At 42.8% G+C, this 25874-nt stretch overlaps 1 protein-coding gene across 2 annotated transcripts in view; it reads left to right on the top strand.

Moving 5' to 3' along the window:
* LOC102369425 (disks large homolog 1-like) overlaps positions 1-25081 on the top strand; it is a 97486-nt gene extending 72405 nt beyond the window's left edge. Inside the window, exons 3-5 of one of the 2 annotated variants that reach the window (XR_325090.3) lie at positions 1242-1373; positions 20834-20909; positions 24329-25081. Coding sequence is in view for 1 of the 2 variants with exons in the window: in XM_006034963.3 (XP_006035025.1) it covers positions 20834-20909; positions 24329-24509 (257 nt within the window). In the remaining variant the exon portion in view is untranslated. The remainder of the gene's footprint in view (positions 1-1241; positions 1374-20833; positions 20910-24328) is intronic. The other variant, XM_006034963.3, reaches the window with a different exon arrangement.
* Positions 25082-25874: the final 793 nt, after the last annotated feature.

Raw genomic sequence — 25874 nt, forward strand, 5'->3', positions numbered from 1 at the left:
GAATGTAGATATGTGTGTTTTCATGGGTTCTCATTAGAATGGTTGTGGGAGAATACATGGCTGGACAGGCTGAATATAATACCTAGTTGAATGGGACAAGGTAAGTTGGGACTATGGGAAAGGTTCATATTACAAATGAAACAAGTTCTTACACTGATTACATTTTTCAGCACAGTTGTAACATGATGTTATGACTGTCAGCATGGAAAGCAAGTTGATTCTACATCTCTAGCTCATATTATGAACTCTCTATTTAAAGAGTTTACAAAGGACCAGTTAATTAAAGACCTGTCCTGTTAAGGATCTTTTCTGCATGTCTTTATCCAAATGCTTTCTCTCTCTGGTGTGTGCACCCCCATACAGTCTAAGTGCATTTCAGACATTCTGCAAAGTGGACTTTATTAACACAGAGCTGTGAAATTACATGGGGAAAGATTTTTTTTTCATGTGCTTAATTGGGTAAAGCTTTCCAACATGGACATAGGAAATACTTATTTTAACCATCTCTGATTTTAAAAGGACTCTTCATGTTAGATGCTTATGTGAACCTGATCAACTTGCAGGTTTGTGCTGTAAGGAATGAATAACAATAAGCAAAACAGAATACCCAGTGAAGTAAGAAGTAATTTATTCCTGTTGGCTTTCAGTTCTGGAAACCTGTTAGATCACGATTTAAGTAAGCATAAAAGATACAAGGCTGTAAATAAGATAAAACACATCTAAAATTCACTCCTGTGTTAACAGCATAATACCTTAAAAGGGAAACTGTGCCAATAATTGCATCAGTAGCTTTTTACAAGATGATGATAAAAGGCAAAAGAAATCTCTTCATTCCCAAGATAGCTTCATACAGCAACCAGACATGGAATCATCTTCCAATCTTCACTGCCAGCATCCACTATATACGAAGTTCTTGGATGTCCAAAATGTTGGACATTTTGGTCGGTTTGGTCCATTTAAAACCCCCAGAACAGTGGTCAAGGACATTCCTTCACTCCTGAACAAAAACTCTTGGTAAGTGTATCCTTTTAATTAAGTTTTACCATGTTTTAATATTAAACAGTATATTTTAGAACAATTGCGCTGAATAATGATGACAGATTTTTTGCAAGTTTTTATGTATTTGGCAAATGTAGAGAAGGACGTAACATGAATATGAAAAAGATATATGAATTCATGGACAAAGATACTGAGAGATTACCTAATTGAAATGTTAACATTAGTTCCTTTTATTTTTTCAGTTTCATGAAAATGAGGAGGAGAAATCCAAGGTCATTGACCATGCAAATTAGTAGGGACATCTGATTCTTGAGGGAGTGAAATAACAGGCCAGTCCTCTCATGTAGCAGTACCTTAAGACCAACCAACAAAAGGTATAATTTTAAAATTACTTCACGTTGCTATGTTTACACAAAAGGGATATGTAATTATGGGAACTCTATATACAGTTTTTGTTATCACAAATAAATATTAAATGCTAAAATTGTGTAACAAATGCATCCTACAAGTGAAAACAGATGTAATTTATGTCTTAATGGCCTTGATTTATCCTCCAGTCTAGAAGCTTCTTCAGCAGTATTTTTATTCATTCAATCAATAGTACAGTTTTGGATAATGAACACTCATCTTCTTTATGTTTAGTCTAAACTCTCCTAGTTAATAATTCTCTACTGACTATTGTTCACAGAAATTAAATTAGCATGAGCATCTAGATGGGGAGTAGGTTGTTACCAAGATGAATTAGAAGTAACATTAGTTTTTGAGGTCTGGGAAGGCATTGAGTTATCAGCAGCAAACACAGAGATCAGTTCAACAGTCCAGGAGTATCTTGCACAGTACATGAATATTACACTGAGTTTCCCATTCTAATCTTGCTCTACAGACATTAAAGAAGAATTCTACATTTCCAATGGCACAAAGTCAAAGCCTTGCTTGGCCAGCTGGATTCTACATCCCTTCCTGTGCAGAGAATCACTGCACCTGATAATTAAACTTTTCAGTTAACACTCCATTAAGATTTATGGGGAAAGTACATATTGGTGCTGTTGTTCGTAACATTTTTGGCTGCAATCTTTACAAGACAAAGCTGCATAAGTTTCAGCCCTGAAATTATCCTTTCATTAAGAAGAAAAAAATTATTAATGTGATTCTGAAGATACTTTTACAAACTTTGAAGGCAAGTTTGATCATATTTGGATGTTGGATTACTCCAGGACTACAAACAGATTTTTTCACTGAAGTTCAGGCAATTGGAAAGGTTTTTCATTTTGCCTCTCTTGTTAGAAGGAAATTTCAAAAGCATCACAAGACTGCTATCCTACACAACACAATGGGTCATATACTCATTATATGTCATATACTCATTATATATATCTATATATATATACTCAGACAAGACTTATTATCATATGCTCCCTATTTTGAACTGGGTGTACTGCATACATGCAACTGATAGCTACTTAAAGGTGAGGCAGGATGAACCTGAACATTCACTGTATCTATCAGTCAATATCAGCTATGTTTAAAGTTTGACCCAAGGGTCTTTCATGCAGTTGCTCTAAAATGTGACCAACTGACCCCTTATTTATTTGAGTTCATGAGAAAATATAGGATACCATTGCCTTCTTGAAAGAAAAAAAAGTGGCAGAGGAGTGAGAGAGAATACTTTTTTCATTGCTTTGGTAAAAGGTGGTTACTATAACTGCTCTTCCAGTATCCGGTTCTTAGTATTTTATCTCCCATCTTTGATGTGTAAGCTTGTGACATCCTCTGAAGTGATAAATAAAGGAACTTAAGACACTAAGTTCCATCTCATAGCTTGAATGTTGTTCTATCCACTCGTCACACATTCAGTTCTATTCCAAGTAGTATTCTGATTCATTTTCATGTTAATATCTGAGCTTTTGGCTCAGAAAAATGTTTCCTCATGTCATGTGGACACATTTTTAATATAATCTTATGCATCCCAATAGTAGTGGTCTTTTTGCAGTTCTGAAGCGGTGTCACTGGATGCATCTACACTTTTATTAATGCACCTTAGATATTGTGCATTTAGTTTAGTACTTCCTTAATAAAGTACTAATTCAGGGATAGGCGACCCCTGGCACATGTGCCAATTAGTGGCATGTGGAGATATTTTCCTTGGCATGCTAGGTGTGCTGAGGAAATTGTTTAAAAAAAATTTTTATAAGTTGCTGCTTCGGGCTTTTTCAAGAGACTCAGGAGGTAGACAGTGCCTGAAGAGCCCTCGGGAGGAGCTGTTAGGGGAGGGGGAGAAGCCCCTTCTGCAGCTCTTGCTATAGCACCGCCAGCAAGACAGGCCTCCCCTGCCGCCTCCTCCCTGCTCAGCAGTGGCTGCTGCAGCTCTGCCTGGCCTGCCCCAATGTGTCCTCCTGCAGGCTGTCGGGAGGATGTGCCTGTGCTTGGGAGAGCAAAGGGCGAGGTGTGGAGGAGGACACTGGCTGCCAGCCCCACCCTGCCAGGTAAAGCCATGGCTGGGGGGGGCAGGGAGCAGCAGCAGCATCGCCTCAGTTCCTCATGGCTGCTGCAGCTGCAGCTGCATCAGAGCTGCTTGGCTGAGAAGAGCCCAAGGTGAGAGCAGTGGGGCTGAGATTGTGGTGTCTCCCCTCCCCTCCCCTCCCTGTTGTGCTGCCTTCTTCCTATTGCAGTGCAGGTGCAGCCCTAGGTCAGGGGGCCCTGCCTGGCCCAGGGTGGCATCCCTCCCCCACCCCCTGGGGAGGAAGCAGATGGCTGATGGGTGCTCTGGGTTGGGGCCTCAGCAGGCTGCACTGCAGCCCAGGGTCAGCTCCCTGGGGAAGCACAGGGGCTGCAGTGGGCATGGGGCATCATTGGGTTGGTCTTTGTCCTACAGCCCAGCACCAGCAGCCCAGCCTCGTGTGTGTGTGTGTGTGTGTCTGGTTGTGCATGTGTGTGTGTTCGTCTGGTTCTGTGTGTCTGATTGTGTGTGTGTGCACTTGCACACATGTCTGTTCTGTGTGTGTGTTTGTGTGTGTGTCTGGTTCTCTCTCTTTCTCTCTCCTTTTTTTCTCTCACCTCTCCTTTTTTCTTTCTTTCCCTCTTCCTCTCTCTCTCTTTCTCCCTCTCCTCTTTTTCTCCTCTTTTTCTCTCTCTCTCATCACAATGTGCTTAAAAAAAGAATACACAACAGAGGTAGTATATGAAGTTTTATTTATTGTCACCAGGTTTAGAAGTTTCAGAAAACCTGGTATTTACTGGGAAAAAGCAACATTTATGATTATTAACTATATTAATATGCAACGTGTCCTACCATGGATCCCCCACCTCGGTTTTGTTTTTCTGGCATGCCAGCACTCCAGCACCTTACACTGTAGATATTACAGGTTTTTTGGCACTCTGGCCAAAAATGTTGCCTACCCCTGTACTAAATGCGCAGTACCTAGAGTTACTGCACAACAGCACCAGTGCATGGTTTAGTGATGCGTACTGTGCATTAGCCTAATAATAACACTGCACAGTAGGCTATTAGCATGGTTTTTGAAAAAAGAGACAAATGAGACTAACAGAGGTTTTTAGCAGAAAGAGGGACTTGGAAGGGATCAAGACACCCGTGAGGAAGTGAGGAATCTAAGTGAAGTAGGGGTGCCAGAGGATCTTTGGGTGTCTATACACATACTCCGGGGGGGGCTTTAATTAGAGTGGCTCTGAGAGAGTGGCTTTAATTGAAGCACCCGCAGCGTCACATGTATTTAGTGTCCAGCGCTACAAAATGGCAGCGGGGGTGCTTTAAGCATCCCTGCCACCATTTTGAAACACGGGGACGCTGAATACATGTGATGCAGATGCTGCTGGAATGTACTAATTAACATGCTCCAGCAGACTTGCAGCAGACTCAGTTAACTGAGTCTGTTCCGACACGTGCATTGGAGCAGAAGTCCATCACATGTATAGAAGATAGGGCGACCTGCCATGTGAAGGAGAGAGTAGGGAAATGGGGAATTCAGGGCAGAAACAGGGAAGGAGGCCTAGGGAAGATGTGATCAAAATGGGAGATGGAAAGCGAGAAAAGGAAAAAGAAATATGTAAATAAAAGGTTAGAGAAAGAAAGAGCCAATACTCAGCTTTCAGTTTACAAGTTTATGCTGAGATTTATATTTTCATTTTCTTCATTTTGTGGGGAAGGCTACTATTTGTAGAAAGCAAAATATTGTTTTCACCCTTTCCCTTTCGCTCTTCTGATCTTGACTTACTGTCTTCCAGGGTGGAAGAAGCTCTGTGCACCTTTCCATATAGGGTTGGCTCATTTTAAATTAGAACATGTACAAGAAAACTTTGAAGGCACTTGGGAGAATGTTGCATCTCCCTAAGGTGCCTTCTGGTTACCTGATACACTTTGGTGGTTAATGGTGTTCTAGGATATTATAAATCTGTCCAGCCTCCTGATTACAAGCTGCCAGTACTGGCAATTTAAGTTCTATAGATCTCTAGATTCTGCAGGAAATCTTCTATTTCAATAAAATCTTAATTTTATAAAATCATGTTGACTTTGTTGAAGCTAAACAATCTAGGGACATAGAACTCAGGGACTGGGTGTGCACGCTTGCTTTCAACACCAGATATCAGCTGCCTGATTAGATAGGGGAGCATCAGTAAACTTCCTAAGTGAAGTGGGGTGAATAACTGTACTATCCAGAAGGATCCTCTGAACAATTTTTGTAATAATCTAATTAAAGAAGTTCCAGAGCTTCTAAGTGACTCTAATGAAAGGTGATGACAACTGACAGAGCAAGTTATAAATTGAGAAGGTAGCTTGAGTGTAATTTAAATGCCCAGGGGGTTTAGCAAGTAATGTAACATTTAAGAGCATTCTTAGACGTGCTCCAGGAGGCAGGGAAGGGGTGTGCTTTAATAAGAGTGGCTCTGAGCTCCTCTAATTAAAGTCACGTGTATCAGCATCTCTGCGCTGAAAAATGGTGGCAGGGATGCTTTAACTAAAGCTCATCAAACCAGCTTTAGTTAAAGTGCTCCCGCTGACATTTTTCAGTGTGGGGGTGCTGATACATGTGATGCTGCAGTGTGCTGGAGCACAGTAAATACCACACTGTAGCAGGCTCGATTAATCGAGTCTGCTCCAACATATTGTAATTATAGTGTGTCAGAGCAGCCTCTCTGCATGTGTGTAGTTGCCCTAGGGAGGGTATTAGAAGGTTCACAACAAAAAAGCTCACTTTTGTTGTATACCTTCCTACTGGTATTTCTGCTACAACCCCTTCCACCCAATCCTTCGGGGCCAACTGCAATTTGGCACGAGTGCGGTGAGGGCAGAGGAATTGCACCTGAGTACCAATACTGAAGTTGACCATCAGGGTGTCTGTTACTTTCATTTACTCTGAGACCCATTTATAAGGTGTAACTTTACAACAGTCGCTTCCCGTCATCCCTGTCTTTGTCCCCTGCTGCTTCTAACAGAGGGTAAAGAGCATGTGGAAAATAAAATAAGATTTCCCCACTGTAAAATCTGTTGTCACTGCAAAAATAAATAAATAAGTAAAATATTATCTTCCCACCGAACTGCAGAGGGGGAATGTTATCACTTAGTCATCATGCAGATTATCAGTGGATGGAACACAGTCATTCGCAGTCATGAAAGTGAAGAGAGTACTATACTATCTACCATTATATATTCTCATACCATATAAAACCGTATGCCTGCAGTATGTTTGTAAAGCTTGGATTATATCAGGCATTGCATGTCATTCTGGGCTTCCATCTGACCTTGATAAACCATTATGTTTCAGTTTCCCTATTTGTAAAATGGAGGCTGTAATATTTGCAGACCTCATGTGTTTTGTCAAGATAAACTAGTTGATTTACTATATAGATCTTCAAAAATGTAAAGTACCTTTTAATAGTTGGGTAAAATCGCAATTCCAGTGAAGTTAATGAGTATCTCAATTGCAGGCATTGTGATAAGGAGACGGTGACTACATCTACACATGCTCTTTATTGCAGGCTAGATTAATTAGCTGCAGAGTAAAGCATCACCATCTACACCAGGGGTAGGCAACGTTTTTTGGCTGGAGTGCCGAAAAAACCAGTTTCTACCCTGGAAGGTGTCAGAGTGCTTACATGCCAGAGCCCGGAGCATCCGTTTGCAGCCTTCTGGCTGCAGCTGGCCCACAGAGCCTGGTCTGCTTGGAACAGGGCTTGCAGCCTCTCAGCCTCCTGCTGAGAAGCCTGGGCTCCATAGCTGGCCGCAGCTGCTTAGAGCCCGGGCTGCCAGTGGTGTGCTGAGCAAAATGGCCTTGCATGCCATGCTCGGCACGCGTGCCGGGAGTTGATGACCCCTGATCTACACATATGACAGTATTAGGCCATAGTAAACTAATTTACACCAGGGGAATCTACTAGCAGTAAATGCACATGTAGATCTGACCGCTGGCATCAATTGCTTCTGGTCAGCCTAGGCAGCCAGGGGTCAGACTCCTGCCTGCCGCCTAGTCATATGGCTCCACACTTTCAACATCCTTGTGCCCTAGCATGCCCCAATGCTGCTCACCACAGCCTCGATACCACCACTTGGAGGCCAAGGCTGACTCCCTGTGCCCCTTGCCAATCTGGGTGTGCTCCGTGTTGGCTCAAGTTGCTGCTCTTTCAGGTGCATGTGTAGATGCTGCGCCTGGGAGTAATTTACTACAGTTCAAGATGCTCTGGAGTTTATTGCTTCAGATTAATTGCATGTGTAGATGTGCTCAGTATCATCAAAATTAAAGCTGGCGTAACATGGAAACTCCATGAAACTCCCAAGTTTGGAATTTGATTTAATCCTGAATTGGGATGAAAATACAAGATAGAGAAGCTCCAAGCAAGTCTCATTTTGAAAATGTCAAACTGAAACATTTCACATTAATGATGTCAACATAAACTTTGGTGTAAAAACATAATATTCTGTTTCATTTTGTAATGCTTTTCCTGTAGAACTTTCAGAACGAAACAGATAGACCCTTTTCTACCCCACTTTCCATGTGTCCTAAAAGAAAGGGCAGGAAGGGGGCAGACTATGTAGCTATCTTGGGACATGGCAACTTGTGACAAACTAGAAGGCAACTCAAAATTAAAAGGAAAAACTTGAAATGGAAAATCACAAAATAGAAGCTAAATAAAATCCCAAAGTTTATTTTGAGTCAGCCCAAATATTTGTCAATGAAATTGTCAGTGAAAGATGCATGATTTCTCAGTATTCTTGACTTTTAAAGAAATAGCCTCTTTTGGCCAAAAAAAAAATAAAATTTTTTTTGGCCAAATTTTTCTGATAAACTTGAGGAAAAATATGGGGTGCTTCTGTGCAGCTGACATGATATCTATGGAACTAGAATCAGCTGGAATAAACCTGCAGCATGATCTTGTGTATACCAGGAGACATAGGGTGGCTCAGATCTGCCTGGAGGATCATGGGGAAGTAAGTAGCTCCTAGGGAGTCCTGTGGTGTGCTGAGCGAAAGTAAGGTTAGCCATTTTCATTCAAGAAGATTTGTATTGTTAATCTTTACCTTAAAAGGAGGAGGTTTTTAGCATGCATCTTATTTTTTATATAGAACACAGCAGGAGGTTAGAGATAGAATTGTAGGAACGTGAATAATGAGCGTGCTAGAGGACTTACTTGTTGTCAGTGAACCAAAAAATATTTCTTGGGCTGATTGTCTGTAACCCAGATTCCTCCCTTCCTTTACCTTTGTCTTCCTGTGTTTTTTTTGGCACAGACTTATGACATTTAACAAACTCTCGATGTTAATTTCATGCTCAAGCAGATTTACTTATGTACAGCTTTTTTTCCTTATATTTCAGTTAGTTTGAAATAGGACAAATTCCATTCTCAATTTTTACAGCATTGTAGCCAAAAGCAGTATTTGGGCTGGCTAATGTTTCCAGACATTTAGAGTTCAATCCTCTGATGTGCACTGCATCGCTCTCTGGAGCTGTTCAATACCTTGTAGCATCAGGCCCTTGCTGCCTTTTTTTTCACAGCTGAATGCTCCAAATAGATCAGAACTTGACATTTTTTGGTGATTGGAGGACTAGGGAAATCTGTGAATGTTTTATGGTTAATTTGCTTACAACATGTTGTGATTCCAGAAATTTCACCCACACACACACACACCCTGCAGAGGGATGCAGAGCTCTTTTCAGAACAGCTGCTAAATCCTTGCTGCTGCTGCATTTTGATTTCTGTGTATGTGCTCCCTTTCTCTCTCTCTTTCTCTCTCTCTCTCTGTTAGGTGAGCCCATCAGCAATTTGTTTACAGTTCTAAACTTATCTCTGCATTTTATAAGTTGGAGTTAATGCAAATAGCAAGGTGGCAACTCCCCCGTTGCTCAGATATCTTTCAGTAATACTTTGTGCTTGTGTACACACCCACACCACTGCACCAGATTGTACATTTGGTACCAAGTGAACTGCAAACAAGTGGGATGACACCTGTACAAGCGCCAGGATGGTGAGAGGTGCAGATTCTTCATTTAAAATCTCAAAACTGGAGATGCAAATTGTGTCTGTTAGCTTCTGTGGGGAGATCTTATTTATCTGCATAGTTTCCCCTAAAAGCAACCGAGGACTTTAATAGTCGCCATTTAAAATTATAAAGTCCTCAACATTTTCCTACAGCTGCTGGACAGCTGTATTTGAAATTACTATTTTGCACCATGCAATGCCTTCCCTTTTCCCCATTATTATGGATGAGAGTAGCCCATGGAGGCTGCCCATGTAGGGGCAGGAAACCAGATGCTTTGAGTTCTACCTACACTGCAAAGATGCATAAGGAAAGAAGCTGGACAGAGCATTCAGTTAAACCCAGATCAGAAAGGATAATTCAGTGCTGGTGCTGGACAGCTCCTAGCAGGTGGCTGGAGAGACTGCAGGTGATAGGCAGAGCAATGGGGCAGACTGCTGAGCCCATGGGGCTGAGTGTTGAAAGCCTGACAGCAGAGGGGAGCAGATATCCAGAGAGGCAAGATGGTACAGTGTCTGTGTCCTGGAGGCACCCCAGGAGATGTATACATTGGGGAGCATGAGAGTATGTAAGTGTCTGAAGGAATTTTTGGTGAGTTTTGGCAGATTATAGCTCATGGGGCTAAATAGTGCAGTCAGCCAGAACTGGGACTCGGTGGATTTGTGGGAACCAGGGCCCTCACACCTTTCTTGATTTCTTAGTGCCTGGACAAGACAGGTTCTCTGTGCTGTGTGGGGACTATTAGGAAGACAAAACTGTTGGGGAAGTGTGAGTGAAGCACCCTATTCAGAATTGCTCAGAGAACAAGGGCCAAAGATTGAGTTTAGGTCCTCATATTGGAGGAAGGGTTGTTGCAGGCCTGAACTGCTGGCATGTTAGATGTAAGATGGCTAGTAGAGGAGTAGGGAGATTGAGTTAACATGCCCAGGAAGATGTGAGAGATGGAGAGGCACCCCAAGTGCAAGTGTTCAGCTTGATCTACCCAGAGAGGTATGACTAAGAGTGGCAGGCCAGCTGCACCTTAACTGGACAACCCTCCAATTTATCATTTATCAAATATCACTGTATTGTTTCCACATAGTTGCCACAGTTGTTGAAGCAGGGTGAGAGATGGGCTGGCTGCCCCCAGTCTAATCTTACATCCATGGTGTGATGTTTCCTTTCCACTGGCCTAACCAAGTATGGCACTTCTTATGCTCTTATGTCTCCCACTTTTACTTGCGTGCCTTCACCATTAGGCTACAAAGTTAGACTCCCTCTAGCTTGCTTTCTGGGCCCTTAACTGCACAGTGGGCTAGCTTCAACAAGAGGGATAGAGAGACTCTTTTACAGCCTGGTGGCTAGAGTAGTGTTTTGGAAAGCTAAAACTGTAGATTATGAATCCCTTTTGGCTGACGACAGCCTAGAACTCGGGTTTCTGACTTTTGCTGCAGCCACCACCAGGGTCTGAGCGCTCTGGAGTCTAAGTAAACAGGCATGCCTGTTTTGTGGCCTGAGTTTAGGTACTTAAGTTCTGAAAAGAGGTGGGAATCCAGACACACCCCTGTGTTTAATGTTTCCAGTTAGCTACTACTGGGGACTACCCAGGCTCTTGGAAGTGCCTATGTCTCTAATCCAAATTACTCATCAGAAGATGTCTAAAATCCCCACATTGATAATTAGGGACCCCAGATGTCTAATTCTGCCTATGTGGATCACCTTCCTAGGGCCAGACATCTAGTTTTTAGGCATTGTAACCCCTAAGTAGAGACACCTATCAATCTAGATTCAGCCCTTTGCGAAGCAGCATACCCATGTTGTCTAACTTCCTGCTCAGAACAAGATCATTATCAGTAGTAAAAAATCTTTGAACTTCTGAGGCACCTGTCATCTAAGAAAATTAAAACACATCATATCTGTTAATTAAGTGTCATAATGTTGTCTCAGTGAGATGGGTAAGAGGTTCCCTCATCCACCAGTTAATTGCAGCTATGGCTGTGGTAGAGTTCAGCACATGTGTAACAGAGCTGGTTAACACCACAAGCTAAATGGCAGGATATGCACAATTAAGCTTTCACATTAAAATTGTAGGGGACTTTTGGTAGGCAGAGGATATGGCTTTTCAGTGGTTCCATCCAGACTATTAAAATGAGCATGCTATTTGCACCTATTTACCACTAAAGGGAAAAAAACATTGGCCTTTTATGTTGAAATACCCTAAGTTGCTTGGTCCTGACAACTGTGGCCATTCAAAAGCTCAGTAAAGAGGCATAATTACTGTCCTTGTCTCACAAGTGAGCCCTGTATCTTTAGGTTTGGCAGAATTTGATTTTTATTTTTTAAATAATTTCAATAGATAATATTGATGTTTAATTCTAGGAATTTATTTTTATTTTTATTGATTAAAGTTTTCAGGATTACACAGAATTAAGGGTGTGGGGGCAGACAGTTTATTAATGTGTACTATTATTATAGTGCAGTTTAATCGCCCACCATGACAAACATAAGTACTGTTGGACTGCTGCCAGGTGAAATCAATGTTTATTATCCTTTACTAATAAAAATCTAATCCTGCTAGGCCTATGCATCTTTCATAAGAATCATAGGAATCGTGGGAAAGTAGGACTGGAAGGGACTTCATAAGGTCAAGTCCAGCCCCCTGCTCAAGGCATGATCAACCCTGACTAATCATCCCTGCCTCGTGTCTGCCTAAGCTGCTCTTGAAAGTTTCCAGGAATAGGGAGATTCTGTAACTCCTCTAGGTATTCTCTAGATACTACTTAATATCTAATACTAATTATACTAATAGATAGTATTCCTCCCAGGTGTATTATTTTATGTTTTACATTTACCTAAATGAAATAGTATCAACTTATTGTATCAACATATTTTGCCCATAGATGTACACACAGAAACCCCAGTACAGTTTGTGTGAGTTCATACATATATCTGACAGGAAGATTTGTTCTTCTGAGCTTTCTCATGGTGTGGCAGTCCCTGTCAATTTCGTATCCTCTGCAAATTTAACTAGGGTACAAATGCCTCTGTCTTTTGGATCATTCATGAAAACATACCAACTCTTCTGACATCTGCTTGACAAGATCTCTCTCTCTCTCACGCTCTCTCTTTGTGTGTGTGTATGTAGCCTCTTCTGTACAGTTACCCAGTCGGGTATTTGATGTGTTACTAAATTGCCGTTCAAAGGTTGTGGGCCAGTCTTGTTTATTCATTTTTAGTCAGACTGCATCTTTCATATGATTTCAGTTTTCTAGGTTGAACTGTCAGATCTAAAACAATTAATCCCCTTCATTGTACACAGCCTATAATCCTGGCATTGAGAGGCATCTTAGTCTAATTGACTGAGCAGAGATTGAAGTGCCAAAAAACTCTTGAATTCTGCTCTTGCCTCTGCCATTTATTCTGTATACATGCCATGAGCGAGGCACCTATTGTCTGGGCTAAACTTTAAAAGGTCTTTAATTTATCGTGTATATTTGCAGGTGTGATTTTGCGCCTGCAATTAATTACAGTTCCATTTTGGAACCTGCAATGAACTGCAGTAGTAAATAGCTATGCATTTGATTTGAAGTGACGATTATATGGCTAAATCCTCTAATTTTTGCCTTTGTTAGTGGCAGGAAGAACATTGCAGGTGCAAAATTATCTGTCTTTTGATAAAGGTATCCATCTCCCCATTATTAAAGGAAGGGCACTTTTAAACTTGAGGTCATCTGTTTCTTTTTCCTTGTTTGTAAAATGGGGAATAATAATACTTACCTGTCTATTTAATAGAGATACTGTGAGGATCAACTAATTAGTGTTTGCAAAGCTCTTTGAAAATTTTTGCTATTAGATACAGTGAGAGCAGTTAAATTGCTTTGATTTTGTTACAAATAGAAGGAATACCTACTCAGCGTGGTTCTCTCACTTACCTAAATTTTACTTCCCCAAATGTCTGGCTATGGATCTAGAGGTCTGAGTTTGGGCCTTGTTCTGGACTTGCACTGAAGGCTGCCCCCTTCTTGGCTATAAACAGGTACCTGGTCATTCAAACTAAGAAGACAAAGGTGGCCAGTGCTCTTGTGTGCTATTAGCTACAGAAATGGCGGTGCTTTAATCTTGCTATCCCAGTGACTCATCTAAGCTCAGGCAGACCTTTGATTTTCTGTGGTGTGTCTACATATGCAATTAATAATATAAAGGCTTACTGCACAGTAAAATACTGTGCAGTACCCCTCCCTAGGGAGCACATCTACATGTGTTCACCCAATACAGAGCTGCTCCAACCTTGCTCTGGCCCCCTGCAGCAGCCAGGGGGAGCTCCAGGCTCCCCCTGAGTGCTAGCCTGGGGATGGCAAGGAGCATGGGGCTGGTCCCCATACATGGAGCCAGGAGAGCTCTGCTGGCTGCAGCAGCAGCTGTCTCCTAGCCCAGGGGTTTTCAACCTTTTTAAAGGCATGTACCCCTTCTGGTGGCTACCCCTCCTGGACTGTACCTCCTTCTGGACATGGAGCAGAGGGGTCCCCTGGCAACCAGTCAATGAGCGAGGAGGGTCCCCCGGCAGCGGATCAATGAGTGGGGAGGGGGGGAGATGCCCCGGCAGCCAGACACAGAGCAGGGGCACTTGGGTGCGGGGAAGCAGTGCACAGCAGCAGCACAGAGTGGTGGATGGTGGCAGCAGCCCCATGCCACCGCCTCCCAAGTACCCTGGCTTCTCCGTTCTGCCACTGTGTACCACCTGGGGCCTTCCCAAGAACCCCCAGGGGTATGCATACCCCCAGTTGACACCCCCTGTCCTAGCCCTATGCACATTGGGAGGAGTCCTGATGTGCAGGCGGCTGGGAGAAAGCTGATGCTGCAGAGCTCTCTTGGCCACCTTCACATGGGGACAAGCCTCATGCCCAGTGGGTCTTCTCCTTGCAGCTGGGGGCTGACCCAGAGCTGTCCCACTTCTGGGGCAGTTCCAGGCCAGTTTCGGGCTCTACTGTCCAGAAGTGGGACAGTTCCTGGCCAGCTACGGGCTGGGTGGCAAAATCCCCATGCAACCCAGAGCTGGCTGGGAGCTGCCCCAGAAGGCACAGGGAAGCAGAGAGCTCCCGAGTCCCAGTGCTGCTCAGCTTCCAGCTCCTGTGGGGACCTGGGAGCTGAGCAGTGCTGGGTGGTGGGCAGTGATGGGTGGGAAATGGAGGCCAGAGAGCTACCCTGTTCCAGTGCTGCTTGGCTCCCAGCTCCTGGGAGGTAGGAACTGAGTAGTGCCAGGGTCGTGGGAGTTCCCTGTCCCCTTTGGCCCCATAATGTGGGGCTAACATGGAGCAAATTTGCTCACAGTCAGCATCTGCACATGCGCTACTGCACAGTATCCACTGTGCAATTAGTTTACTCCCTACAGGTAGTAGCTAACTGTACAGTAGACTGATTTACTGTGCAGTAAATGTGCATGTGTATAGATGGTGATGCTTTACTGCATAGTAGATTAGTCTACTGTGCAGTAAAGCATTTTGTGTAGACATCCTGGTAACGCTAAATAATATTCATTTGGCCCAGAAAGACTCCCAGTAAGAGTTTCTTCTGTGTACCCATTTTATGTAATACTTAGGGAGAAGGTTGTAGAGCCCTTAAAGTTATGGGTGAACAATTATACAGGTATTCCTTTTGGAATGAATGGATCTATTAAAGTGCTTACCTCTATGGGTAGTGACTATACTGTTTCTCTGTGTTTCCCTTTGAAGTCTTTCACACAGCTTGATTCTTTAAATGTTCTGTGATTTGTACATAGCATTAGAATTAAACAAACAAGCGGGTCTCCCCCTTCACAGTTGAGCACTACCAGGATATTTGCTTTTTTCCAATCTACTTCAGCCTCAATGGATTTTCAAGTATGATAGCAAACTCTCCTGCATTTTACTATTATAGTTATTACTACTAATTTACAGTTACTGACAGTCCTTTAATGTCATCCAGTCTCTTTGGTACTCTGTATAAAGAGCAAATTATAGCACACATCTTCTTCCCCTTGTTGGCTTAGTTGACTTAGATCTTCAATTATATCAGTCCTCTATGCTTGGCATTCTTCTTGGAGATACAAAAACTGTTAGAAGTAAAATATGAACTAACCTGATTGTCATCTCCTTTGCTATCCCCTTATCTAATGTTGAACACAGTGGTTTAGTTTACATAAATCTCCTTTTGCACCTCCCCATCCAACACTATTTGTTTTTTCTTCAACACTGCAGGATACCTTCCCACTCCCATTCCCAATCAACACTCCCCCTTACTTGGGTTTCCCACTACCTTTCGGTGTAGCTGACTCTCTGCAGCACTTCATGGCCATAGTTACAACAGATATGAGAGAACTCCAAGGTCTTCCCGTTATTAACACAACAAAGTACACAGTGGGCATGTTTACATGTGCACATTAATGTGGAGCAATAAACTCTGGTGCTTATCGTGCCCGAGTTTATTGCTTCTGGGCTTTGTGGTTACACATGCACCTGGGACTGCAGTACATTGAGCTGGGTTGTAGCAGCCCTGGCCTGTAGGAACCCCAGGCAAGGGGGTCAGCCTGCCAGCCTGGGGCTGCTCCAACCTGGCTCAACATGCTGTGGAGGGACTGGCTGGGGCACAAGGGGGCTACAGTGTGGGGCTGGCTGGCAGGCAGCCTCTGCACTGAAGCACCCTTGGACCCCAGCCAGCTGTGTCAGCATCTACATATGTGGTGCTGCGGAGAAAAATCCCCACAGCAGGGTAGTACTACCTTGCTATGGAGTTTATTAGCTTACTCCAGCCTAATAGCCTTGCATATGTAGACGCCAAGACATTTACTGTGGAGCTAATTAGTTTACTCTGCAGCAAATGTCTCATGTAGATGCATCCAGTGTGAAGTCTCAACACTTGAGGATGAAGATGCCCACTTGGAGGGTGGCTGCAGTAGCATTTGGGGTTGAGAAGGGTGATTGGGCAAAAAGTTATTTGAGCCTAATGAGTAGGAGAGGTTACATGATTAGGAAGCAATTAGGACCTCTAGATATTTGGCCATTCAGTTGTGGCTTCATTAGTGTATAGATTGCATCAGATCTCAAATCCTTGAACTTTGTGGTAACCAGCACTCCCATTACAACTACAGAGAAGTAGAAATTTTCAAGAATCAAAGTCCTTCATTATTGAGGCACTTTGTCTTTTTTAACTATTTTCTTCTCTCTCATGTCTTTGTCTTTGTCCAGATTGATTTATACATAGTTTCTAATTTCCTTTATCTTCTTTATCTAACACCATATGATTTGCATTTGTATCATTTTACTCTTACTATGCTATGTTCATTATCATTGAATGATTCATTTATTGCTTCAGTCCTCTGTGTTAGCTTTTTCTTGTTCCCTCTGTTTTTCTGTTACTTTTTAACCCTTTCTTCTTTGTTTCTCTGATAGTAATATTCAAGTACTTTTTTTTTCCTCCTACATTTTCTTTTTAAAATTTCTCTTATTCCCTATTCCCTGTCATTTACAAAAATATGCTATGTTTAAAGGAGGAGTCTGCTTTTTTTTTTTTTTTTGCAAACAATTTATAAACATGCATTCAATTATTCTTAATTAGGGACCTACCAGATTCATGGTGGAAGTGGGCTGTGCAGCAGCTCCTTTAATCCTGAAGGTTTCCTGGTGTGCCCTCCCACTGTTTTTTGTCGGAGGGGCCCTGCTGTTTACCGCTCGCTGCTGATCGGTGGGGAGTAAAAAACCACAGTTTTAAATATGACACCATTTTTGCTACTCGCCAAGGGGCATTGGCAGTCCTGCTGTCTGTTGTTGACTGGCCGGGAGACAAAAACAGCGCCATATTTAAAATTGTGGTTTTCGCCTCCTCACTGATCAGGAGTGGGGGGGAGAAGGGGGAAGGGGGCGCATAGGGGAACCTGCAAAACTAAAAGAGCTGCCGGTTGCCTAACTCCCGCCAATTTTGCAGGTTCCCCTGTGCACCCCTCCCTCCCCACACTTGCTGCTCACTCCTGGTCAGCAGGGAAACGAAAACCTTGGTTTTTAGTATGGTGCTGTTTTTGCCTCCCAGCTGGTCAGCAACAGAGAGTGAGGCTGCCAGGGCCTTTCGGCCAATCGGTGGTGAGCAACAAAAATGGTGCCATATTTAAAACTGTGGTTTTTGCCTCCTTGCTGATCAGGAGTCAGTGGTGAGCAACAGGGCTCCTCCACCAATCAATGGTGGGGAGGGGGGCACTCAGGGGAACCTTCAAGATTAAAGGAGCCACTTTGCAGCTCATCCCCACTGTGCATTTGGTAGGTCCCTACTCATAATTCTTGCTCTAAGAATCTTCCGTCAGTTCTAAGTCCATGATCAACTCCTTTTTTCTCAGCATCTAACCTAAAATTCTCACCTGTGTTCTGTGAAATAAAAAAAGGTCCTTATGTGGGTTAAAAATTCCTGTAAGTACGGTTTAACAGGTAATTCTGTAACTCTAACCACTCAAAGGGCACCAATCTCAAGACTCTAATGTATTTCACTGTAATGAAGTTTTCCATTGTCTTGTTCTTCTTTTCTTCCAAGTTCTGCATTTTTTTCTGTTGCATATGGAATCCTGTAATCTTCCCCTCGTCTTTTTTAAAAAAAATACACTTTTGAAATAAGAATCTGGCTATTCTTGAACTCATGAGCTTTGTTCCCCATCTGCTAAAGTAGAAGCTGTAAAATTTGGACAGTCCCCTCAGAGTAGTGAGACCAGTCTTTCATGAATTAAAATATAGCTGTATAAGATCCAATGTCAAATTGCATGTGGTGGATGGACTGTGGGGGTTTTTGCCTTCCTTGGTAGCGGGGGGTATAGCCCTCTACCTGGGACCTCTTGAGTGTACCTGGACAACATTTTATAGAAGCAGGACATTGGCTGTCTTCCAGCTCAGGCTGGGAAAACTGCAGCTCGCTCCCCCTCCCTTCCTGCAGACAGTCCTGGAACTGGTGGGGTGGGGGACAGGGTTAGGGGAGAGGCTGCAGGCAGGACTCGATTGGCTCCAAAGTGGATCTCGATTTTCCCTCCCCCGCAGCCCAACAGGTGAGCATGTGTTGGGTCAGGGGGCCACTCTAACTCATGGCACTTTATGGAAAGTACCATGAGTTAGAGTGGGGGCCTGCACATTTGTCAGTACCTATATATATTTTGTTTGACTAAGTCTGATGTTTTGTTAAGAATATTTACTAGGGCAGTCAACAGTAGGAGGAGTTGAAAAGCTGCCTATTTTAAGTTTCCTTACTGGGATAAGGTGGAGAGAGAAGTACCGATTTGCAGTTCCAGATTTTTTTTTGTAGACATCCAGGGGCAGATTCAGAGGGGGTACAGTGACATGGTTTCATCCCAACTTTGAGCCATACTATCCCATCTTTGGGCCACGCTATGGGAGTAGGAGCTAGGGATTTTTTTAAGTCAGTGAAGCAGGTAAGAATCCCCCCTTCCCCCTGCCAAGCATCCCACCCTTTCCCCTCCATGCTGAGTGGCATCTCCCAACCCCTCTCACCTCTGCTTGCCAATACTGATGCTGCCACTGTTATCCCCAGCTGACTTGGGGGTGGGATGCTCCAGAGCTGCTCCTTCCCAGCTCCAGCCAGGATGGGGAGGGTGCTTAGCCTGGGACAGTGGCAGTGTCAGTGGCAGGCAGGTTCCCCAACCCTTCCCAGTCTCCCCGGCTGTTCTCTACTAGCCTGGGAGCAGGAAGCAGGCTCAGAAAGTCTGCCACTGTCACTGTTTCCTGATACACATAACTTTCCACACAGCTGCTCCTCACAGCCCTGGCTGAAATGGGGAAGAAGCAGTTAGGACAGCAGTGTTGGTGGGCATGGCCCCCCTTTCTATAATTAGAGAGGGTAGGGGAGGTGCTGCTGAGGGGAAGGTATAGGGTCCCAAGGTGTGTGTGTGTGTCGGGGGGGGTGGGGGGAGGGAAGGGATTCTTACCTGATTTGGGGACTTTAAGTCCCTAGCTGTGTGATCTTTACTCTTGATCAATATGGAAGTACATCAGCAAGAGAGTGCATGGAAGCCTGTTGCAATACTCACGGGAATCTGTCCTGTGATAAGATGATAACAAATAATATAATCTGTATAGTTATTTTTATAATATTTTAAAAAAATATCTAGCACCATGTGACTACATAACTGGGATGTACAAGAGTGGTGTCCATTCAAAATGTACCCCTCAACCACATGGTTACCAGAACAAAGAGAGGAGCCTTGTGCAGACTGGCTGTCATGGACGAATTTAACTGTAATCAAATATATATATGTACCGTGTATGTGTGTGTGTGTGTGTGTGTAGAATATATGTACTTTTAGCAAAAGGTATTTGAAAGTAAAATCCCCCTTTCATTACCTGCCAAGACCTGAGTTTAGGTGTCAGTGGTTGTTCATAGAGGAGTTGGTGCCCTATATAGATTAGTCAACTCTCTAGAGATTGGGTAGGACAGTGTTTCAATTGTGGTTACCTTGGTCTCAATCAGGGCCAGAAGGAAAAAGTACAGGACCCTGAAATGAAATCTTCACAAGTAGTAGGAATGGGAAGTGATAAGAACTCCCTAATTTTAAAATTTCAAGTTAAGTTTTATAATGTAAGTCTAGAACTGAGAGAGATTCCTGTATGATGTATTTTGATATTACAATGTGATGTTTTAGCAGGGTTTTTTTCCAGTGCTGTTGATTTTTGCTTTAGCCTGTCATTGTAGCATCTGAGCCTTTTCCACGCTAATTAATTTAGCATTAAAGAAAGGTTAAATCCTTGGAGTCAATGTCAAAACTTCTGTAGACTTCAGTTGATGTCAGTCAAGTTAGGCTGTCATCATAAGTCCTTAGGGGACAGCATGGAGGTTCTCATGCACTGCTTTTTTTGTTACTGAAAGTTCTGCTTGATGTAGTTTTGCTTTGAATTGTGCCAAGTTTTGTTGTATGTGTTACTTTGTCTATGGTAAAAAAGATTTATCAAAGAGGATTTGTTTAGCAGACTGTCCTAAAGGCAGCCATGCTGGTTTCATCCACTGTCCTCCTTCTCTAGAAGATGTGTGATGTGTACAAAACAGAGTTCAGGGTGCAAAATGCGATGGTTATAGATATTTGAAACAATATGGGCACAAACCCTTAATCATTCAGTCAAATTCACCTCTGTCTAAGAGATTTCTCAGGGTCTTATACAAACAGTAAACCCATAGAAACAAATTATGCCTACCTCTCCACAGATAAAAACAGCCTGCTCAACAAAAAATCCATTCCATTCTCTGTAGAGTCCAGTTTCATTGCCAGTTTACAGCTGAGTTTTTGAAGGTCCTGGAGGGTGGGGAACAGGGAAAGGACCACGTTACAAACCTTCTCCACTATCTAAAAAATTTCAGGTCACATGGAGACTACGGCCCCAAAACTGGAAGAGAGGATATGCCATAGCAGTGTTGTTCCCCTGGAGATTCATGGGTATGATTCCTTCCTTTGCTCCTGAACCTGAAATCATTTCCCAGCACAAGGTTTGGGACTTTAGTGTAGCATAAAGCTTAGTGTGGTTTTTGCTCTGAGTTTAATTTTGTCCCATGTTAAAGTATGAATGATCTAAGTAAAAGAAGTTTACTAAGGAAGTAACAGCTCAGTATAGCCATGTGCTTTGTTGGAACAGGCTAAATAAGTTTCTGTCGATTTCAAGATTAAAGTAGAACACCACTCATGGAAAAAAATAATCTATAAGCTACTTTCCATGGGTGGTTGAAGATTTAAAAGGGAAAAAAAAAGGATTTGGTCATATCTTATCCAAACTGTCAGGTATAAAGTGATTAAATCACATATTTTAGTGGATCACTCAGTGTGTAGGAAAGCTTTCGTGGTCCTGAATTGTAAGATGTATGTTTCTCTTGGTTCAGATCATCAGTCATTGCCTAGTTAAAGAAAATAATGTTTCTTTTACTGGAGTTTCCTATTTTAATGGAGTATTATTGGACATAATCATTAGACTATAGATGAGGGGAACTGAGAGTTGAGTAATCTACAACCTAACCTTCAAAGAAAACTTTGACCAGGATTTTTGAAGGTTTCATACGTTTTAGTTAACTTTATTATTTGCTTAGCTCGTTCCCTTCACTCCCTTGTTGACCTGTGGGGTCAGGCCAACTCTCTGGATCTCAATATTGTGCTGTTATATAGGAGGGTGTGACACAATTGCACATATGTAAGCACACAAATCAATTAGGTGCATACACACACACACACACACACACACACACACACACACAGAGGCACATGCACATCCAAACTGGCCTAGGCACATGCATACCTATCACCAATTCAAGCACATATACTATACACCCCAAAAGTTAGACAAAAATCAATTGTCCATACCCACACACTCAGTACACATACACAGATCACTAATTCGTATATCATGCACACAATGACATATATATACACACACACACTCACCAGTTCACACCCGAACAACCCACCTACACATACACACAGGTAAGTTCCTAACTTGGATGGTACAGTATGTATGTGTGTGTTTGGGGTACCTGGGGGAAGGTTCAGGTGAGAAAGAGTTAAAGTGTAGGGAGTGAAAGTTGCCTGTAGGGAATGAAAGTTGCCAGAACCAGGATTAGAACCGGTGGACTAGAGAGAAGCTGGCTTGGGAACTGAGGCTTGGGTTTACTTAAGATCAAGTGGCCCCAGGGTTACTCGAGGTCACTGTTGCAAGGGGGGAAAAAAAAAGCCTGCTGGCAAGGAGGAGACAGCTAGGAAAGAGAGAGAGACAGAAACCTGGGAGCTTGGGGCTGGAAACTAAGGCAGACAGCTGAGATGCTGAGATATTGGCGTGGTGGGGGGAGGATGGGGGGCAGATAATTGGTGTCAAGGAGGAGACAGCCAGGAAAGAAACTGAGGCAGAAACCTGGGAGCTCAGAGGAAAAAGCAGTGGGGATAAGACAGTGGCAAAGAAACAGGGGCTTTGGAGGCAGAGAGGAGCTCAGGACGTGTTGGAGGTGGTGGTGAGCCAGAAGCAGGAGAGGGAGAAATGAGAGAGAAGTTAGAGGGGCAAGGAGCAGAGATTGGAACAGGGCCAAACCATAGTAAAGCAAAACCCAACTCAGGGGTCCAAATAACAGGTTTATTAAACAGAGAACACACTACACAGCCCTATGCAGTTATTGGTTCTCTCTCTCTCTCTCTGTCTCTCTCAAACACACACCCACACACCACACCCACACACATGCACACACACAGACACACACACGCAGCAGGAGAAAGAGACGTAGTGGAAGGGTTGGAGTCCAGGTAGGGAAGAGAAGCAGAGTCCAAGTCCTTGGCTGAAGAGGGGGTAGGAGGTGATAGCTACCTATCCAGGCTGGAAAGGGGTCTTTGTCTAGCTGGTATTGTCCAGAGGGGCAGGGCCTCTGGGTGGATAGGTGGTTTGGCATGGTGCTGGTCCAGATGGAGAGGCATCCCAAGGAGTCAGTCTTCACTACCCCTTTTTATGGGGCAGACTACCTGTGATCTCCTATGGGGAGGGCCTGTCCAGGCAAGGTCAGCCCTGGTCCAGAGGGTTCCAGATGTTCTTACTGAGCATATGCAGCCTTGGCACAATGGTGGGTTGCCTCATCTTTTGTTTCTTGAATGCTGAGGGTGGTTCCACTGGCTGGGTCATTGGTCCAGGTATTGGTGTTGATAGTTCAGTCATTCAGAAAGAGCTATTTTTAGACCTACTGCCATTGTCTCTCAAGCACCCTTATTCATCCCCATTCATTCAGGAACCAAGTTACATAGGAGGGGTAGTATGAGTCATAGGTTACACAACTGGGCATGGGGATAAGATGGAGGCTTGACATTACAAGATGGAAACTTGACATGACTTATGCTAACTTACATATATAGGCCTAAAACAGTAATCGCACAATATAAAAGCAGTAAAAAATCAATACAAACATAATAATTATTACTTATAAAACAGTAGATATCTATATCAAAATAGGAGGGCACTTATTTGCAGAGGGGAGAGAAAAAAAACTTACTACCTAAAATAAAATGTTAAAGCTTATCCTACATCTTAGTTTACTTATACTTATCTACAGGGATTAGAGAGGGAGAGACAAAGGCAGAAATGGCTGGGGAAGGGGAGGGAATGCATTTTAAAAGAAAAAAAAAGAAAAACTTGCGGTTTTGCTACACTCTGGTTTTTGCGAGAATGGGAAGTGCCATACTTCCAGAAGACAAGTCTTTCTCAGACTTTGCCCAATTAAACTCTTGTTGAGAGTATGTCATAGAATGTCAGGGATTAGAGAGGGAGAGACAAAGGCAGAAATGGCTGGGGAAGGGGAGGGAATGCATTTTAAAAGAAAAAAAAAGAAAAACTTGCGGTTTTGCTACACTCTGGTTTTTGCGAGAATGGGAAGTGCCATACTTCCAGAAGACAAGTCTTTCTCAGACTTTGCCCAATTAAACTCTTGTTGAGAGTATGTCATAGAATGTATAACCCCAAGTGTTTAACTGGCAGAACCTGGCCATGGTCTTTCCAACTCAGCCAGCAAGGCAGAGTAGAGGAAGTCTTACCAAGAAGCGTGTTTGCTTCCAATGTCAAGGCAGCTAGTCTGAAAAGTGATGAGTACCTCATGTCGTCTGCATAAGTTCCACTGCAACCAGTAGGAATTGAAGACACTTAATTGCACATGAGGTTTGCCCAACTTAGCACTATGAAGTTTGCTTACCGTTAGTGAATAGATGCTATGGATCATTCTGATCAGTCTGCCATTTAACATCCATTATGTGTTGATTATTTAACAATTGATTTTCATTAAGTTAAAAGACTAGGATGTTGTGTTTAATTTTGTCATGTATTTATTATGTTAATTTCTTGACAGGTTTCTTACATCTTCCACCATCATCCAGTACTTTATGACCAGTGTCCAGTGGCCATCAGGTTGTCCCCCCATCAGCACCATGAATATTCTTCAGTATACAGGATATCCCAACATTGTCCCCAGTGAAGGATGTGATACAGAAGATCTACCTTCAGTTGCTTCTCAGCGTTTGTGCCCCTGAAATATGGATGTTTTAGAAGAATTTTTTAATGTCATTGATCATCCCTTTGGACAATGTACTAGACCTCATTTAGAAACAGTGGCAGTGGAGAAGAGAGCCAGGAGATTGGGGAAAATGTGCATTCTGCACATTATTCGTTAAAATCATTGAGATGTCTCAAAGCAGACATTTTACTTGATTCAACTGAAGTGTGTGTGCGCCAAGTGCAAATTCTTCAGAAAACCAATCCCTATTTCTCCAAAAGCTATAACTCCCTTCTTACTAGGTAAAATGCAAGTAATTCAACATGGGGAAGAATTTTTCCAAGTTTGGGGCTAAAGGACGATGGGGAGAGCCTAGGATGTCCATCCACTGCTACCAATTAGCAATGAATAGCCATTATGTCATGCATTAATGTAGTGTTCCTCATCTTCAGAAACTTCTATGGCTACATAAACCCATTATTAAGTGATATTTGTGAGTTCCATTTTGAGCAAATACTTGTGTATACATATGACTTTAGTGATTGCACACTACTTTAAGTTAGACTTTGAGCAAAATGGTGGAAGGATAATATTTGATCTATTAGCACTTCTGCCTTAAATTAAGAGGGATTGTATGTTATCTTGGCCTCCTAGAATTTACAACATAAACCAAAATTAAGATGTTTGAAGTCATGTGTATTTTTATAATGTTTAACATTAAAATTTTATTTTTATAAAAATGTGGTAAAATATCTATTTTGTGGATCTAATACATTTTGACAACCACCAGAGGCGGAAGTACTCAGATGTTTCAGTACGAAAGAAAAAATGTGTAGTAAATTTGTACATGTAGACTGATGGGACTACTTATGCATTAGGCAGATTTATGTTGCTGGGTGCCCGTGTATACATTTATTCATCTGTATGATCACAATTGAGACCCAGGGGGCTTCACATTTGAGTGAAGTATCAAACATGTAAATGTTTGAACTAGCAGAAAGGCTGCCACAGAAGCCCCAAACATCCATAGACTTTGACTGTCTGTAGAAAGTCATGTCTTTCTGATGGCACTGCTCCAAGGGTTCTCAGTGGTTGGAGCAGGAGACCCAGTGATTTACATTCTGCTTCCAGCTGACTAATTCTGTGACCTTGGGCAAAGGACTGTAACTTCTGTTGCAATCCACCTGTCTGCAATAAGAGGATGATTATATCTACCTTCCTAGAGGATTGTGAGACTTAACCCAATGTTTGTAAAGTGATTTGAGAGTTTTTGCCAGAAGGGGCCAAAGAATTAATGTTACAGTTCCCAGTTCTGAAGCTTTCTATATTTCTCTGTAGCTGAAAAGCAAGAGGGAGCTTCCCAGGGTCATGGTTGTAAAATTTCCTCAAAATGGCTCTTGTC

The sequence above is a fragment of the Alligator sinensis genome, unplaced genomic scaffold (genome assembly GCF_000455745.1).
Source record: "Alligator sinensis unplaced genomic scaffold, ASM45574v1 scaffold716_1, whole genome shotgun sequence".
Taxonomy (NCBI): domain Eukaryota; kingdom Metazoa; phylum Chordata; order Crocodylia; family Alligatoridae; genus Alligator; species Alligator sinensis.